Source organism: Xenopus tropicalis, chromosome 6 (assembly GCF_000004195.4).
Source record: "Xenopus tropicalis strain Nigerian chromosome 6, UCB_Xtro_10.0, whole genome shotgun sequence".
NCBI classification, from domain to species: domain Eukaryota; kingdom Metazoa; phylum Chordata; class Amphibia; order Anura; family Pipidae; genus Xenopus; species Xenopus tropicalis.
Window position 1 is genome coordinate 36,259,658 of NC_030682.2, and position 20,313 is coordinate 36,279,970.

Genomic DNA, 20,313 nt, shown 5'->3' on the forward strand with positions numbered 1-20,313 from the left:
TAGTGTTACAAGTAACATCTGTTAACCATGCAGCTTGTTGCACTGACTTACATCCTTTGTTTTATCACCTATGCAAAGTATTTATTAGGGCAAGGTAAAGATTCTTAAATGGGGGAATCTAGGCTGTTCATTGTACCAAAGGCATGGAAGACGAGAGCATTTTGTCTTGGCATCTTTCATCAGGAAAAATGTCCCATGCGCCATAACAATAAGGGTAGTATAATTTTGGTTGGAGACATAAGACTTTAAAGAATAAAGGGACACTATATTGAGGTTATCAGTTTTTTTAATAGTTTATTATCATGAAATTAAAGTATAAATTGTTCGATGAATGGGAAGATGGAAATTCTGCCCAATGTGTACCAACATTTAAAATTTGTCGTTGGGTTACTTGACTGATCTAATAACTACCAAAGATCAGACCAGAGATTGTACTGGCAAACTAGTTACCTAATTGGCTAAAGATCTAACCACCCAATCTCTGGTCAAAGGGACATAACAGGTCATGTATATCCAACTTCAGTATTGAGAGTTGGAGAATACGGTTTGTTTTGTTTAATGCCACCTTGTTGCTCTGTTATCGGAAGTTGTGCTGTTTTCATGTTGGTAGAGGTTGGCTAGTTTTTGAGATAACTGTCTAACAAGCAACAATTTAAAAAATAATCAAAGAGTCTTGTGAAAACGGAAATGTCCCACTTCCTGGAAAGTTATTGAGGTGTGCAGGTATTTATAGGAACCTGGCCACACAAACCCCCCCCCCCCCCCCCCCCCCAGTTATCCTTGCCTGATGCAAACAGAAGCTGATTAAGCAATTAGTTCAAGCTGCTTTTGCAGTCCAATGAAGCTCCTCAAACATATGCTAACCTGGCCATGAAGGCTGTGCTCTCTACCTACATTGCTTTTGCCAAACGTAGGTTGAATAAAAATCTCTGGGCAGGTAATGTCACAATATTCGCCTTTCTATACCCATTATATTCCCCATTAATAACACCGGCATCCGTTATCTTTACAAGTACAATACCAGCCAACCCACATCACAATTTTCATTTAACCAAGTCTGATGTAGCTTTTGAAACTCCTTGAAATTGGGAATGTTGCCTTTAAGATTTGTATTGCTATTTTGTAAATATACAAAATTAACAAAAAAACTATTTCCATAACTGAAATCTAAGGTAACAATCTGGTAAATCCCTCAAATATCCGTATTATAATGTTAAAAAAAAAAAAAAAACTACTGGTGACTATTTCAAAGGTTTGTATAATAGCAACCTCTTGATCTTTGAAGACATTGCATGGAAGATGCAAGTCCTTGTAAATTACCCTGCGTCCCTCCGTTACTCAAAAGATCTACCCGTTAATTTATGGCTATCAGATTGGGTCAGGCCCTAATCAAATTGCAGAAACATTTCCAAAGTGATTATTCAATCAAATGACTAACATGGTTAATTAGGAGCCATAAACATTGCTCTGAAGTTCATCAAAGTAATGACTTGCCCAGAAAAATTGCAGCTAATTAAATTGCCTGCTGCTTCCATTTCTACCTTATCTAATAACAAGTCACATCAATGAAATTTAGCATTTACAGTTTCAAACTGTACTAAATGTTGATGCAAAACACAGAACTATTTGCGCTGGTTAAACAGGGTTACTTCAAAGCAAACAATTAGCAGACGTTGCAGGCTAATTGTATATTCTCTTATAATTAAGACATGACTAAAGCAAAGTAAATGCAATTTTAAGAGTATCTCCATTCCACTTTCATATCTGATATAAAATGAATTACATTGAATTGCTTTCATCACTAGCCACTTATTCAACAGCTTCTCAGCTATATGGTTAAATACATTGCATGTCCAAAGATCTGCATACATTGTTCACTTGCTCAGACAAAAAAAAAAAAAAAAAAAAAGAAGAAAGCTTGATAATTGAACAAACATTGGAATAAACCTATGGAATAGAAGATGAGGGTACTAGGGAATTATAAAATGCTTTATAGTGTATCAAAGAAAGTTTCCTGCTAATTGATACACCGTTGAAAGCCATCCCAACAGAGAAAAAACACAAGCAGTAGCCTGAAAATGCAAACTGTTATTGCATTAAAGAGAATTACATTATGAAGAAGGGACACAGGAGATCCGGAGAGTAAACTACTCTCCCTATATGGGTTTACCTTTACATCTTTGGAAACATTAAAACTGGGTAGGCATAGTTTGATGTAGTCTTAAAAACTTGCCTTTAATGCCTATAAGAGCAGGAACTACTATCTCCACTATCTCTATTCTTCGTCGACCGTTTAAAATCATCCCCTAAGGGCTCTGGCACACGGGGAGATTAGTCGCCTGCGACAAAACTCCCTGTTCGCGGGCGACTAATCTCCCCGAGTTGTCACGACCCGCCATCCCACCGGCGAACATGTAAGTCGCCGGCGGGATGGCACACGCGGCGGCGCGATTTCCCGAAATTTCGGGAAATCGCGCCGCGTGTGCCAATCCCACCGGCGACTTACATTCTCGCCGGTGGGATGGCAGGGGAAGGCAACTCGGGGGGGGGATTAGTCGCCCGCGAACAGGGAGTTTTGTCGCGGGCAACTAATCTCCCCGTGTGCCAGAGCCCTTAATGTTTATAATAATACCGAATTAAACAATGTTATCTATGTAAAATATGGCACAACCAGTTCTACTAGCAAATTCTAGAATGCAAAGTGCTTTGTGCATACTATACCACATGCTGTTATACATGTAAAGATTAAATAAGAAAACAGTAGGCACTGGAATTAAAGGAACAATAGGCCCTGTGCAGACTCATTCTTATTCAATCTGACATACCTTTGAGTTTATAAAGAAGCCAAATTGCAAAAATAAACTGGCTCCTGTGTAACTTATTTCACTAGAGACTAGCACCTTACTCTGTGCTGTGAAATAGAGCTTACATAAAAACCTAGGCTATGACGGCAGATATGAGCTTACTGAGCCATCTGGTCTTTCCATTTCCTTTCTGAAACATGTCAGACCATTAATGGCATTTCCACATGTTCAGAAAAAAAAACGTGTGTCTATCCCTCCTAAATTTCCCTACTATGTTTCCTCCTACCTATTCTGGCAAACTATTTCAGGCATCTGCCATTGGTTGTTAAATTACTTCCTATAGTTGTCCCTAAAATTGGACAGATTGTCTCAACTCTCTCCTTTTCCTCCAATCTATACGTACAACAGGAATCAAAATTTAGAGTCTCCACCGTTTTAGTTTTTTAAAAAAAATATAGACTTGGCTGTACCAACTATGACATATGCCCACTTTTCAGAACCTTGCAACTAGGACTGTACTTCCAAACTCTTTGCCTTATCATGCCCTCAGTGTGGCTGGGACCAAGATCAAGTCCCTCTTTTGGCTTCTAAATTTTTAACCACAACTATAGGAGGTCATATAAAACTTCTGCTGAACTATCAGTTACATGCATCTGGTTTTCATTGCACCTTAATTTCCTTGTTATGTAGATAAAGTCCAAAAATCTGCAAAAACCCGATTGATTTGCTTTGTAGAAATCAAAAGTACAGGGAAGAATTTGGATTCTTGTAGTGAACTTGCCTTTCTTAGTTAGCAAGTAGATGCTAGATTACCTTCCCGATTTGTGGCTAGGCTTCATTTAACATATTTACTGCTGTTGTGGCAATGCAGATTCACACCAGAATCTGTACTTCAGTACTGTCGTCTGATTAGCCCCATTTCACAGGAATGTCACACCAAAACAAGGTGGAAGCATCAGTGTCAGTGGGCAGTAAACTATAATAATCCTATGGTTTGAACAGATAGTTAAGATAGTAAAACAAGGGATTTCAAGGATTGCATTTAAAAATGAACCTAATTCACAGAGAAACTAAACCTAATTCACAGAGAAACTGAACCTAATTCACAGAGAAACTGTGCAATGCTGGAGCTAGACAGGCAGTGTTTTCCCCACCAACTCACACATAAAAACCTGCTCCCCATCCGCCATGGAGTGGAGATTTATATGCAGCAATGGAGGAAGCAGACCCCCCCCCCCACCGGCACGGGCCCCTCTGTTCCACTCGCCCCCCCCCCCGTGACCTCACAGTCTACTTCCTCGACTGTTACGCCATGGTGTCCTGTCCTCATTCTTGGGGCATAGTTTGAGGCTATATGTATAGTGCCTGAGCAAGATTTAAAACCCACTGGCATTTCATATGGCTCTGTTCTAGTTCTGTACTAGAGATGTTAAGGAATACATTTAAAAAATTGTTTTACAGCATAAAGGATTTTTAGGAAGTGAAAGTTTACATGAAAAAGCGCTCATGGTACAAACGGCCCAGTCTGTTTCCCCCCCCCCTGAAAAATTTAGCGTAACTGTGTATTGGCCGCATTTCCTTTGTGATGATTTCTCTTTAAAAATGTACTCCACCAGCAAACCCTTTCCAGTCTGAAAGCTGTTCAAACAGATTGTGAACACAATGACATTTGAATGGAATTCAGACCAACCAGTTCCTGTTTATCTTCCAGTTCAGAATGAAGCCTTCTCATTCACTATACATTAGGAACACAGTGAGGCCATAAAGCAGAGTCATATAACGTATTGGCACAGCTGAAGTGCATTAATCACTGCTCCAAGTTATCTGGCATGCAGAGCAGCTGATGGAACACTAAACCTTCCAGCTCTCTAATATTGAACTGCTGAGGTTTTTTTTTTTTTTTTCTAACTTTCCCTCAGTTTTATGAATGAAACTTCAAGCTATACAGATTCCATTCATGTAAAAGCAAAGCTTACATGAGCCAGCCCCCGGGGAGCAATCAGTCACAAGCAAGGCTTACATGATTGGTTTAAGGCAGTCTTCAGACATCCATTACAGATTTAAAATGTATCTTGTGTTCATCTGACCTTTGTTAATGCATAAGGAGTAAATCCAGACTGTGCTCCCAATTCTCAAATCAAATAACTAGACAATTGCACTTACTGTAACTGTCAATAGGGATGATGTTTATGAACGTTATACTATATATATTAAGTTTAATCGTAATTATTAAGTATATACACGTATGCATATTCCTTCTTCAGCATTTTCTACCCTCTAAATAGATTTGCTCATCATGTGCTAGAAAAACAAAAATATGGCTATCTATACACTATAAACACTGATATTTATATAATATTAATTTACTGGATAATAAAAGCTTCTAAAACCAAGACCACGTGCCATTACCACAGAATTAAAAAAAATTCCATGCAATTTATAAAGACAAAAGAAAGTAAAAAAAATCAATATCCCCTTAGTACAAGCAGGTACCGAAATCAATTGTGTATCGTTTGTCACGCTTTGAAGTTGTTACAGGGTTATCAAAGGCAATCTTGCAAAAGTTTTCAAATATATAGATAAAAGAAATTTCTGCACAAACTAAAAACAATACCACTAAGAAATTTAAGTTATCATAATTTCTCCTTGTAAATGTTACAGTGGTATTTGGTGCTTAATGATGTCACTTGCATGACAAGAATAATTGAAACTCAAGCATTATATGAAGTACTTGGACGCCTAACATATTAGGTCAACTTAGGTTTCCAAGACCTGCATAAACACTTATGACCCACTGGGTACATTATGTCCCTGTAAATGGATCATAGAAAATTGTGCATAAAAAGATCAAGATACTCTTATACTTTAAAATAGTACATTAGAATTCATAGAACTCTTTAGTTACTTGGAATATCCAAATTGAGAAGAATTCAGATAATTACCAGCAGATCCACCTTTGGTAGGTACAAAGATAGGCAATTTTGCTAAGATAGCTGTTGCAGTATTAAGCACCTTATTACCTCCACAAATACACAACGGTAAGAGTTAAAGTGCTCATTACCCATTAAGATCCACTAGTGTACTCATTTGTACCACCTACATTTTGGCCCAAATTGCCCTGCTCTGATCGATTACCCCCTAGGTAAATGATCAGATCAGAATGGGTTATGGTGCAGGTTTGTTAGGAGAGGGCTACATCAATGTGCGGACAGAGATCAATCATGGAGGCAGTCAGCGAGGGCCCATACTGCTACTAGATTAAAGATGAATGCTGCTGTGTCCTAATACACTAAGTTATGTATAATTTTACATAGCAATTAAAAGCCCCAACTTGCTTTATCTAGACCCCTTTCCCTTTAGGTTGGTCCCCCACAGAGCCTCCATGCTGGTGTAATCATGGGATATGTGTGCTTCAAAAGTGCATTAAGGCCGATGCCCCATGGAGCCAGTTAGTTGTCCGCGATAGCAGAATCTATTGCGAGTGACTAACTGGTCCAAAATGCCTTTCCACTGGCAACTCCTACTGTTCCTCCTGCAGGCAACTTTGTGCGACTTCGGAAAGCCAAAGTGATTTGTAGGCCTTTTAACCAGAGTCTCCTATTGTTGCCTGCAGAAAGGCATTTCAGAGAGGTTAGTCGCCTGCGATGGCAGAGATCTATCGCAGTCGACTAACTCGCTCTGTGGGGCATCAGCCTTAATGCACTTTTAAAGCACACAAATCCCATTATTACACCGGCATGGAAGCTATGTGAATGATGTATAAACACAGCATTACCTACTCCGGGCTAATCGTAATAAATTGTTCTGAAGGACAGATGGCAAACAAAGAGAAAATAGAACCCTCACAAACCACATTTGTTGACAAGAGTTTTTTGGGATGCATGATTGCATTCTCTCAAATGGAGATGTTGTGGCCAAGAAAAATACACTCTCCAATGCCCACACATTAAACTTGCATGAATTTCGGTTTGAAGACTGATAACAGAATTAAACAGATTCGTTATTTACTCCAAACAAACAATTTTCCTTAATCTTATGAACTGAATATTCCTAGAGATTTACGAACATAATCAATTCTGAAAGAGATCCATATTCACCGTCTGTATTAAGATTAACATATAGTTTATTGCAGGGATTTAAGTTTGGTAATTTTGAGTTCACTATCCAAATGGTAATATTTTTGCTCAATTATCTCAAACACTAGGCAAATGCTTGTTCTCCTAAGGCTGGGAGAAGGCATTATTGCACATGGTATATACACACATTTGGAGTCATTCCTAAATACCTGCCTAAAAGAAATACACTGAACAATACACTGAATACACTGATTATACACTGAACAATTCAGTTACACACTACATGCTATTGGATTTTAGATAGGGATGACATTTTACATGTGGGGAATTTGTAATTGTGAAATAAGCAGGCATTTGTTACTTCTTTTTCTTCTCACTACTTCACCTTAAAGGTTTCCAAACTTTAAGTCTAAGGCTTTAATAGAGGGTGGTTTAGGTTGGAGGACATTTATGGAAAGATTTGTAGAAAATGCTTAACTGTTCCTTAAAATACTTAGAAACCCATCTTGAATGTCAGTAAGTCTGAGATCCGAATACTTATTCATTGACTGTTCCAAGAATATCTTGGACAGGAAATTACTGAAAAAGGGATATGTTCTTAAATAATATGTAATGAGCCCAGATCAGATTTTGAAACTCAAAAAAGGGGCTTAAACAAAAACCTGAGTACCTCTGCCTTAAGGTAAAACAATTATTTTAGAGTTTGTGGTTAAAGCAAATACATTTTATTATGTTTCTGATGAACACGGATGGACACATGTTGTCATAGAAGACTTGCTGAAAGGTCAGTCACCCCTATGATGTTATTGCACCTGATGCCCATATTAATGTCACAAAAAATACATTATCCTGTATAAAGAATGATGTAGGAATAATTACCTGAGTCATAAGCAAAATCTCTAGGTTCCTGCTTTATCATAAGAGGTGGAGGGTAGGCTTGGCTGGGTGCATTTCCAACCATATTGTTGTGTTCATAAACGGGATCATGGTACTCCTGTTTAAATCCTTGTGGAGGAAACTGAATGCTTGGCTCAGACATCTGCCGCTGATACATGGGGCGCCCTTCCCTTGGCATTGCAGGCAGTGGTGGGAAAGAATTGCACGGTTCAGAGAGCTGTCGGCGAAATCTGCAGTGAAAAATGGATGCTTTAGGTTCAACTGAATTCTTAATTGGGTAGTTCAGTTTACCTTAAAATTAACTTTTAGCACTAACCGTGCATAACAATTGGTTTTAATAAATGTTTACAGAAAACAAAAATGAACATAAAACACTTCTAAACAGGATATTTTCCATATAAGAAACACTTATAAAAATTTCTATTTTACTAATAGCCAGCAGGTGATGCTCAAGATGCTGACAGTCCACAATAGTCTCAACCAAGTGCCACTAAGGCTCATGCAACACCTGGCCTATTCTTCACTGGTCTCCATTAAAACAGGCTGTGAGTCTGGGTTTGGTGCATCTCTGCCAGCTGAAAAACACAGTTGGGGAATACACCATGCCATGAGCTAAAAAAGCAAGGAATACAAAAAAACAAAAACTGCTTATGAAGCTGAGCAAGCTGCTAGTTTATATTAAGGAATCCATAGTAAAAATAAGCTCTCATTGCTGAGACTGAAGTTGGATCACTTTTCAAGCCACAGCATGTCTCTCCTTGCAGTCGCAGAATACTATATGTAAACACACTGTTCTTATTTGAAGGACAAGTTGCAACATTTTCCCTTGGTAATCAGACAAGAATAGCACAGGTAGATGTTTATGCATCATTGTGGTCACTGAAAACATTTTATATAGACTGCAATATACAATTCCTTCACATTAATTTATAGTATATTTTATTTTCATTAAATATTTACTTAATGTCAATGGCACATTAAGGATTTCAAACTGTCCCACATCATTGCCTGCTATGGCAACCAACTGAAAATGCTTGTCAGGTGGCAGGTCTTTTGGAAACACTTGGAGCAACCCCAGATAATTGTCCCATATGGCTGCTACAAATGACAGATTTTTTCTACTTACATACCAGAATTGATTTAAAACCAATATAACAGAGTAGATACATTTAGGCTGCACTACAACATATTTGCAATGCAAAATTGAAAGAAAAACAGTTTAATTTCCATACATCTGTAAAAATCTGGAGAAAAAAAAAACACAAATAAATATCTGACCTTCTCCAGATAGACTTGTTTTACATTACAATGTGCTGCCTTCTGAACACGTAAGTTTAGCTTGACATTCTTTTGAGTTGCATTATTCTAAGATTCCCCTGCTGTTTCTAGTTAGCCATAATGCAATAAGCACATACCTACTATATTTTAAACTATGATTTTTTATTTTTTTTAAATGTGTACATTTTATATTAAAATTCAGTAATTAATGGGAACAGGTTAGCTTATTATAAAGTGTAGATCTAAAGAGGCAAACGTTATGCCACCTCCTACATACAAGCATGAACAGAAATCTACAAGAGGAATGTTCTGTGCACAAGGACTTCCTTTATGGAATGAGATAAGGAGGCTTAGCTAATACAAAGTAGCCAGTGGCCACTATGACATACAAAATATATAATGATCATATCCCTTTTACTACATGCAAGCAATCATGTCTGTCAGGTTGTCCCTACCCACCTTCCCAATTCATGGCACACCTACACATTTCATAGGGTGTAAAAAGGGATGTAAGCTGCCTATGTAATACATATGACACAACATAAGGGTATTGAGATGCTGGTAGAATATATATACACAAACCTATGGTCCATGGAATAGCTGTTATCTGATATGGGTTGGGATGGAGGAATATGCGGTGGGTAAATCCGGTCTGGTTTCGGAGTCTGTGCAGGGTTGGGTGATGCATGATGTAGTGGGGACACAGGAGTACTTGCAGGTGTTGGTGGGTTTGAGGGCCTCATTCCAACTTGTGGTTTCTGATCATAGGCACTAAGAAAACACAAAAGAACAAGTCTTATTAACATGACAAAAGCAAACCCTGTAAACAAGTTAATACATCATAACTGAAAAATATATTTACATAGTAAAACTACGTAACAGAAAGGTTACCTGATCCTCGCAGTGAGTACACCTACAAGTCACAATGCATTCTTGTGCTGGATGAACAGCATATTGTAAATCACTTTAAAAGCCTGTCTCGGCTATGCTAAACAAAAATGCATTACAGTAGAGAAAGCAAAGGTTAAAAAGCTTTTTCAAAACACTCTGCTGAAAAGCATTATTTTTCATCTAAAGGAACGAAAAGCCAGGGCCCCAAAAGAGCTTCATAAATTATAAAACTGGCAACTACAAGATGAGTAAATTAGAAAGGTGTCTTAATCTCTTTAGACGGTGATTGGGAATTCATCTGCTGAGTCTGCACAGATGGGTCCGTTGGATTAATATTCTGTAACTGCTATTTTGTTTCTGATTATCAGAGCTACCTTGAAGTGGGGGGCCCACTGCCATGCAAACTGCCCAAACAGTGAAGGTAGTTTGTATATAACACACATGAGAAAGCTAAAATAGTATGAACTTTTGCTTATGATAGCAGTGGGGATAATACATAGCAGATTTGGGACCTGTTATCTGGAAAACCCCAGTTCCCATGCATTCTGGATAAGGGGTCTTTTAATAATTTGGATCTCCCTACCTTAAGTCTGCTAAAAATCATTTAAACATTAAATAAACCCAATAGGATTGCTTTACCTCCAACAAGGATTAATTATATCTAAGTTGGCATCAAGTACTAAGTACTGTTTTATAATTACAAAGAAAAAGGAAATCATTTAAAAAAAAAATAATAATAATAATTATTCAATTAAAATGGGATGTATAGGAGAGGGATTTCCCATATGTTGGAGCTTTCTGGATAATAGGTTTCTGTATAACAGATCCCATAGCTGCAGTATAAAATGGAAACAGTACTGCCCAATATGCATACGTTATTTAAGTATGAATTCCAAGAATCCTCTGTAAACCAATACATTGAATAGTAGGACATTGTATAATTATTCAGGGTTTGGAAAGCTTGTTTTGTCTCAGCCCCCTTTACTTCTAAAGCCAACCTTGCTGATTATTCAATCATTTGCTAAAGTGTTGAGCCCTAAACTTTCGCTTACCACAATTCCATTTATTTCAGCAGTATGCTAGCATGTTCTTCCCTGTATCTATGGCTTTGTACAGCCACTTAGGTGCTCTTTATTTCTAAATTCTCTGTATTAAAAATTCAAAGTAGCAATAATGGAGCCAAAACCAAGCACTTAAAGCATCACTAAAATAAAAATTGCATTGCTTTCAAAAGGGCCGACTACAAATACTTGTAATCAGTAAATCTAAGAAGTTACTTTGCAGGCTGTATACAGAAAATAGTTCTTTAACTGTAAAGTTTAATTACTCAGTGCTCTTTACCGTTAGGACGTCTGGGAGGTTAAGGAAAGTAATGACTACTCAATAGACTGTAAAATAATGATTATCCTGAAAGGGAAGTCTACATGAACAGTGTTTCATATATTGTAAGGGCTATATATTTGTGGGGCATGACTCTTGCTTTTAGGGTTCCCACAGTCACTGCAAAAAAAAAAAAAAAACCACAAAACCGTCTTTCCTATATTTTTATCTCTCTGCCCTAATAATACGATTGGAATAATTCATCATTTCTCCCAGCCAGACTGGTAAAACAGCAGCAAGATAGCATCCCTTGCTGCATTCCTGACTTCAATGGGATCTGCCTGTTGACATGAAAACAATTTAATGTGCATTTTGGGGCAGAGAACAGTACTATGGTTCCCGCTGACAAATTGATTGGGGGGGGGGGGCAGAAAGCCTGATTTCAGGCTTCTATACTTAAGAAAAACCCCTCCCTGTGCTATCAGCCTAAGCCCAGTCCCACTTGAGGAAGAGTAAAGATCTGTTAAATATCTACTACACGTGAGGAGGTCTAGATGGACTTCTCAAATACAAATTAAGCTCCATTAAATGTGCTCCCAAAAACAAAAATTGCCATAATATTGCAGTTTAACATTACTGGTGACATGTATTACAAGTAGTGTTTGCAACAATGCAGTTTCTCCCAAAAGCCTTAAACTATATTTTAAAAGTTAAAATTTATACCACAAGGATTCATTAAATAAGATTTTAATGCCACTTTATGTTAAATCAAAAATGCTAAACTAGGTTCATTACCTGACATTGTACAGGCACTTTTCCCCATAGCTGAACTTGAATGGCTGTTCCTGACTGCAAGCAGTGTTGAGTTCAGAGCTGGGGCTGTGTGGTTCTTTCTTGATTTTTAATGGGACACAATGAAAAGCCACTAGAAGAGAAAAAAAACCCATTAAGAACAAACATTTAAAAATTATGCAAATATTTTACAGTCTACATGACAAATGTCTAACTAAATGTGATTTTTTAACAGATTTAATAAAACATGGTGTACTAATCAGAGAGGACCACAAGGACAACCCAATGTAGTACAACCCAGATGGGATCTCCAAAGCTGCCATATGTTAGTTGAGCAGTTCATTCCACCAAGAGTCTATTTGAGGCCACCATTTCATTAAAGGGTTGTTCACCTTAAAATTAACTTTTTGTAAGTAATGTAGAGATTTTCTGAATTTGCAATTGGCTGTCACTTTTTAATTTTTGTGGTTTTGAATGTAGTTTTTTTGTTCAGCAGCTCTCTAGTTTGGAATTTCAACAGCTATCTGGTTGCTATGATCCAATTTACCCAATCAACCAGGCAGTGGTTTGAAAGAGATTGGAATTGGAATAGTAGAGGGCCTGAATAGAAAGAACATTAATAAAAATTAACATTGTAGCTTCACAATGCAAATTTTTTCTGGCTGCTAAGGTCAGTGATCCCCATTTGAATGCTGGAAAGATGTAGAAGAGGAAGGCAAATAATTCAAAAACTGTAAGAAATTAAAAATGAAGACCAGATGAAATGTTGCTAAGAATCAGAAATTTTATAACATACTAGAAGTTAACTTAAAGGTGAACTACCCCTTTAGAGTATGGAAAAGGGCTAGACAATCAGATTCCTTAAACTGTGAGCTTAACGGCTGAATCACAGGTCATCTGCTACACCAGTGGATGCCAAATGGCACTGATCACATTGTCAGGGTTGAGCAATCATATTCTTGATGTTATTAGCAATTATAAATATTGGTTGGACGGTTACATGTCACATGGTGCTTAGAATACAGATTTAATGCTTTAGGGGATCTGTGATCAGATGGTAACGGAAAACTGTGTCATCCACACTGAGCACATCCTACCGTTAACTACAGTACTGACCAACAGGAAAGGCACTCTTGGCAGTCATCAATTATATTTCTCTGCTTTGTCCAATTCAGAGGCAAAACTAGAATACCAAGCATTCCTCTGCTAGGTAGGTGGGAGGGCATGTGCTCTGCATTGCCTCTTACTGCTGTAGTTGGTCAATTTAAATAATTTAGGAAATATGGGAATAAAGCCACACATGGGAACTTGATAAAATGGGCCCCATAACGCAATTTTCCCCACCTCCCCAAACATCCATGTACAAACATCAGCAATCATCCTGTAGCTGTTGAAAGGCCACAAAGAAGGCTGATGTCATGGTTCATTGTTCATTTCCTGCTCGGATTCCCTTCGATTACAGGGACATCTGCTGCAGCATGAAGAAGCATATGGTGGGGTAAATGCCTGGATCCAGGTGGCAAAACCATCCTGTGTGCATCGGGGAGGAACAGGTCAGTCATGTGGCTTCTGGGTGTCTGGGCAGTGATTGCTCACGCCGTTCTTTGTACTGTTGCACACATGCCTGCACACCCAAAATGGTGCAAAACAATCCGATTTACTAAAAGTCTCAAAGTCTGGCCAGTACATGCCAAAGGAAGTCTCAGCTAAATAAATGCGAAATGAAAAAGTACTTTTAACATGGACTCTATTAAATATCAATTAAGATTATATATCATTTAGTCAATTTTGGCAGACTGGCCAGTGGACAGCAAGAAAACTGATAATTTAATTTCCTGTGGTCAGTATTCCTATGTATATATTATACAGAAGAACACACCCCCATACAATTCTGTATCATTTGTTAAAAGAGGAAAAAGTTTGGTATTCAAGTGAACGACTAACAAATACATGTAGATAAACATGGGTATTCTGTTAAGAAATATTTTCCCTATATTTATAAATATTTTACTTTTAACATATATTTTTTAAATCTTCTTAGCTGAATGAACCCCCTCCTCACTCACGAAATATATTTCTGTTACATGAGTATCACACATGCACACTGCTTAAAATGCCAGTTTATATTCCTACCCGGTCCTTGTGTATCTACTGAAAGGCACTTTCTATCTCACTGGTACTTGCACAAGAAAAAGGCAGCACATTCAATTTGTGCAATTTGCTTTACCTTACCACATGGAGTGGGTGCGTGTAAAAGCCTGTTAAGTACTAAATTATTCCTTATCAAATCACCATCATCTGGAGTCATGATCAACGCTAATTAAATTAAATTCACTGAACATGGCTCCAGCCTGCTGCCTGCTGCATATATTTTTGCTTGCATATTGTAAAAATCTTTAATGTGAATGGACTATGCTGCATCATCTTAAGTGTAAAGTACAGTTCCATTTAGTGACACACAAGGTTGAATCACCTTCTATTCCATAATGATAGCAGGTAATCATTTATTTATGAAGAGCCAACAAAATATGCAAGGGTGTACAAAGAGATAAAATACTGGAGAGGCAATGGTCAATGACTAAAAATGCAGAGAAAAAAAAAACTTGGAGACAAAGAGAAAAAAAGGAAGACTGCCATAAAAAATTAAAGACAACCACTTTCCAGACATTATCTGGTTGCTTACATTTACAACAGACAACACAGAAAAAATATTTTTTTTTTGCCCACACTAAATTATCCAAACCATGAGAGCTAAATACTTTTCTTTGTTTCTGTTATTTGTAATGAACAGGCTAAGATCCTTGCCAAGTGATACCATACCCTTCAGAGATGAGGCGAATAAATGCCAAGAACATACGTTTTTGTGAACTTTTTAACTAACGGAAGAGAAAGCAAGTTCACTAGAACATGCGTTGTACTGACACCTGACCTTTCTCAGCACAATGAGGGACAAGAACAGGTGGGTGGAAATTTGCAATAAGTAGGAAAGCATAACTAAAGCAATTATGGAGTGTGGTGAATTTGGCCATTATAGTTCAGGAGACACGGAGAAGAGGTTGCTAGAATGTGTAGCTTTAGCAAGGTCTTTGTTGCCGTTTAGACATGCTCTTCCTAACATGCTGAAAACCTAGGCAATATCTAAAGACATAGCTTAAGGAAAGATTAGAAGAATTCATTCTTTCTTAACTTCGACCCTGCCAAGAAGCAGTTCTTGTTGGTACTTATATCTTATTCAGATTGCACATGAGTTTTTTTCCACATTTATTGGGGATTTTGAGTGTTTTCTGCTAGTTAGGTCACCAGTGAATTACAGTCTCAGCACAAAATATGTTTTACGCCTGCCCACAAAAGGATCATTACGCTGTTATAAGACTGCCCTGGTCATTTCAAAAGGGATGCTGTTAAACCCCAGCTGCATAAATATGGAGTCACTGGACAATCCATATAGCTTCAGGTCATATCTGTCTGATCAGTTTGATTAGGTCATGCACATGGTTAGTTGTATAAACCTCTGGTCAAGACTGGTACCTAATAACCTAGTTCCAGTGGTTTCCCTGCTTCAATATTTGTCTACTAGGAGCATGTAGACAAAAATGTAATAGTTATTAGGTTGCCAAAATCTCTATAACGTTATTAAAATGCTATTAAACAAATTATGTTCTGTAATGCTAATCAAGTATGTTTTGAATACCTTTGAAAACATACCAGAATAAGGGAATGCCCTAACAGCCCGGGCATATATAGACCAAAGAAACAAAGTGATGGCAAATAGCAGACAAGGTGTACAAGTCTCAGCTTGTACACAGGAAATCAAATGATTTGAAAGCATTACATAGTGTGGTAAGTTTATTGGGGAAAAAAATTACCCCAAGAAATTGAATCTTAGTACTGTTTTCAGTGCTGATCTGTTATGTTTTGTATATGCCAAGAGAGAATTAAACAAATATGGAGGCTTAAGGTGGCCATACACGCACCGATATTATCGTACGAAACCTCGTTTCGTACGATAATCGGTGCGTGTATGGCATGTCAGCGAGCCGACCGTTCGCAGGAAGCTGCTGAATCGTCCGGCTTGCCGATCGGACCAGTTAGAAAATTTTGAAATCGGGCGCCATAAGAAGGCGCCTGACCAAAATTTCTCACCTTCAGAGCTGAATGGCAGACAGAGGGTAAGAAATCCTTTTTGTTTGCTACTCCTTACCCTGCCGATTCAGCCCTGAATGGTGTGTGGCGGATCTGACGATGTTTCGTGTGACCGACGGTCGTACGAAACATCGTGAGATCGCCACGTGTATGGCCAGCTTTACACACACACACCACACATGAATGGACATATCAGGACGTGTGCACAAAGTGCATCCACGAAGATGGATCTGTGGGCATGATATACACGTAAATTACCGTCATTTTTTAAAAAAAATACAACATTTATACATTACCCTTACTGTATTTAACCATTGTCTTATGGGATGAAGGCATGTTTTATGATTGAATTTGCCACTACAGCTTCATGGTAATGTACCTGTAGGCGATAAACCCATTGAAAGCTGCTGATTTAACTAACCCCAATTAGCACCTGGTTAAATTCCTGGGGCAAAGGAGGTTTGTCTAGAAAGAGGACAGTGTCACAAGCCTTTGTTTCAAGCTGTCTTCCTGTATACACAACAAAGATGAAAGCACTTGACATATATCAGAGCCTCTCAAAGATTCTCTTCCAGTACATTTACCTCTGCCAAGCCATATCCCCTCCCCCACACCAAAATCCATTACTGAAAGGCCTAATCTCAGCTATCAGCATAGAGTGCCTTTTATGGAGCCATTAAACCATTTCTCTTGTTTACTGTGCCCGAAGAAAGATGTGAATTATGTCTATGACAAATCTAGCGATAACATTTCTAAACTGCTATTAAAATGCAAACTGAAAAAAAAAAAACCACCATGATTGACCTTACTTTCTCTATCTCGGTCTTTTAGAAAGCTTTTTGTGTAAAACATTAGCTGTAAAACTGCTAATCTTGTGATCATGTGATTTAAAAAAACAAAACTTATAAAATAAACAGTTAATCTATTTGTATTTTGTTTAGAATGTACAAAAATGCACATCCGTGTGATCATTATCTTTTCCTACTTTGTGTAGCCGTACCACAGTAGTACTGAGCACTTCAGTAACTGCTTGAAGACTTCTTCTCCTCCTCCCTCTTTCTAATTATCTTCTATGAGCAGAAAAGCTACACAAAGTTTCAGCTGCTGCTCTACAGACACAGATATGTCAGATGACAGTTAGTATGTGCCCACGGGAGATGCAGAGTTAAAGGGATCAAAACATTAGTACCTGAAAAAGGTGTACTGTGATATAAATGGCAGTATACTGCTTTTTCAACATGAGTTGAAAGTTTTTTTGCTTCCACAGACTTCTGTATGATGGAGCCCTGTGACTATCTTTATAACCCCTGTGTATGTGACAAATGCCATAAATCAAACACCCTTTATCAAAAAGTCTTGTTGCTACACTGCTATCCTTAAGGGCTCTGGTACAAGGAGAGATTAGTCGCCCACAACAAATCTCCCTTGTTGCGGGCGACTAATCTCCCCGATATGACATCCCACCGGCGAACATGTAAATCGCCGATGGGATGGCGGCAACTTCGGCGATCGCACTGCTGCGTATGCCATCCCACCGGCGATTTACATTTTCGCCGGTGGGATGTCATATCGAGGAGATAGCTGCTACTAGTAGCTCTGTGTGTCTTCACCCTAAGGGCTCTGGCACACGGGAAGATGCTTTATGAGAAAATTGCTAACTTCATGTAAAAAGTTAAAACAGCACTTAATTAAATCAACTATTGCTTGATAGTAAACATATTGTAATATTGAAGACAAGTTAATGATCTTTCGGACAGCCCAGAAACACGGTTGCCACCTTTCCAGGGTAGAGTTACCAGCCTGCAGAAAGGCAGAGAGGGCACAGAATGGGGAGGACATTGAGGTGGGAAGGGGGGAGTTCAGGGGAGGGTAAGTGAGCTGTATGTGGCAGAAGCAGGAATGGAGGGCTTAAGCCTGGGTTGGGTGGCAGAACAGTTAGTGAGGTGTGAGAAGAATAGTGAATTTACTAATAATTTAGATGATAAAAAACAGCCCCAGGGCAAACTAAGGTTGTGAAATGCCATCCACGCAGCAACCCTCGAAAAGCAGCTTTTTTATTTTAAAATTAATTGAATAATGTATAACAAATCTTAACTATGTATAGATTTTCTGGGGCCATTTACAGAATCAGTTCAACATTGTATTTTAACTGATGTTTTATCCTTGGGTAATAATTTTGTACTAAAGAATTTTGCAATCATCTAATATCAGTTTGCTTAATATGCCAAGCATTAGATAGAGGCTGTATTGTATTACAGTTTACCATTAATAATGCAACACATTTTCTGGAAAAGCAAAGTGAGCAGTTTATCCATCCATTCATGCTCTGTGGAAAAAACAAGGACTAAACATGAGCAGGACCCTCATAAACAAACTATAAAGGAAAGATTTGACGCCATCAGTGCTCTGTACCTACAGGCCAACTCATGGTGTGAAAACAACTCAACAATCAAAATGCAATCATTCAGATAGTGGTCTCCAGCACTGCGTGTTTTAAGTCATCTCCAAAGGCGCAATATGATTTTGTCAGCTTGAATCTTAAGTCAAGGTCGGGATCAGCAACTGAAAGCTGTAATATGAGCACTACATTTGGAGACGTGATTTGCTTACTCATTAGACAGGTTCTTTTTTTTATTATTAGAGTAAATAAATTATTTCTTTTCTTACTAGAAAAAAACATAGATAAGTTAATTGTGCAAGCTGAGGCTGTAAGCATTACAAAGCGTAAACTATTATATGCTTCAAATTCAAGGACCTGAAAAATGAACCTAAGAGACCTGTGCAAGAAACATTCAATGGAAGACATTTAAAGAGCTGCTTAAGGATCATATTAAAGTAATGCTTGCTTATCATTATAATTAAAACAAGGGCATTATGTCACAAGACGAAACTGTAGGTTATGCCTAGCTTGCAGTGGGTAACCTACTTTTATATTTAACTTGATACATATATTAAACTGTGACCCGAAAACCACTAAATGTAATGAAGCCAGCTACTGTAAAGTACAAGGAAGTTGCTTATAAAGCAGCCAAGAAAAAACCTAAAGCAATGTGGGTTTTGCCAAAACTAAAATTTCCATAATTCCTAATATTCTCCAGTTGGGTTAGATTAAAGTAGAGTGCCCATCTACAAAAGATCATTTTTTGAGCTGCACAGTAGGATAGCAAGAGACTAGAGACATTTAACTGCTCAGGGTAGAGGAGGTCTGACCTGTCCAAAGCTCTTCACCAAAAGCCAAAGAAATTTATAACTGGTGATCCTTATCAGATAATTAAACTGGGTACAGGCTGGCATGGCAGACAAGGGTGTCCCACAGCAGACTGTCGCCAACATGGACATATATCACTCAACATGTTTAGTCTTGGGACTGTATGCTTGTCCCAATATCACCATACATTTATAGCTTTATAGCTTTTGCCTGTACATATATTGCCATCTACAGTTAATTTTTATTTCCTTTTGAAAGGGATATGATTTTAAGAATCACTTTTTCACTTTCACCTTTCACCTATTATGTGGTCATTTTTCTATTTATATAAATTAAAGTAGTTTTATCAGTTGCATAAGTTTTATGCAGGCTGTAATGTTTATTCCTTGTTTCTTTAAAAAAATGTACTATGTGACTAATTAGGCTGACCAGTCTTTTTTTTTAATATATATCAGATATTTAAAAAGATAACTTTGGAATTGTGTTGTGAGTTAACTGAAAGGGCCAAACAAAGTTATTAAAAATATTGCTACCAAAATGCTCCACAGATTTCAACACACGTTTGCGTGATGTGAGATGGTAAGATAGAGAAAGTTATTTTGCTAATTTTACAATGCAATTGTTGTATCTGGTGTAGTGACAGCCTGGTAAATTGTGGTTGGGCTGATACACCAGCATCACAATTAAGGAATGCATTATCCTGTTTTGGTACATTATCATCATTGCATCATCACTGCAAAATCCAACTGCCTGCAATGCTGGAATGACGACAGTGACATCCCTGAACCCCAGAGGAGGAAAAAAAGCTGCAAAGGAAGATTAATTAGAACGAGGGTTTAACAGAGCCTGAATAATTGAAGACAATAACAGTTTAACATGTCTTATGAGAAAACCATAATGCTTA

General features: G+C 37.9%; 1 protein-coding gene across 1 annotated transcript in view; it reads right to left on the minus strand.

Moving 5' to 3' along the window:
- Positions 1-20,313, minus strand: part of etv1 (ETS variant transcription factor 1) — a gene marked incomplete in the record, with an annotated part of 46,000 nt that overhangs the window by 8,427 nt on the left and 17,260 nt on the right. Inside the window, 5 exon segments of the mRNA NM_203888.1 lie at positions 7,760-8,007; positions 9,638-9,826; positions 12,062-12,191; positions 15,948-15,956; positions 15,958-15,966. Coding sequence (NP_989219.1) covers positions 7,760-8,007; positions 9,638-9,826; positions 12,062-12,191; positions 15,948-15,956; positions 15,958-15,966 — 585 coding nt within the window.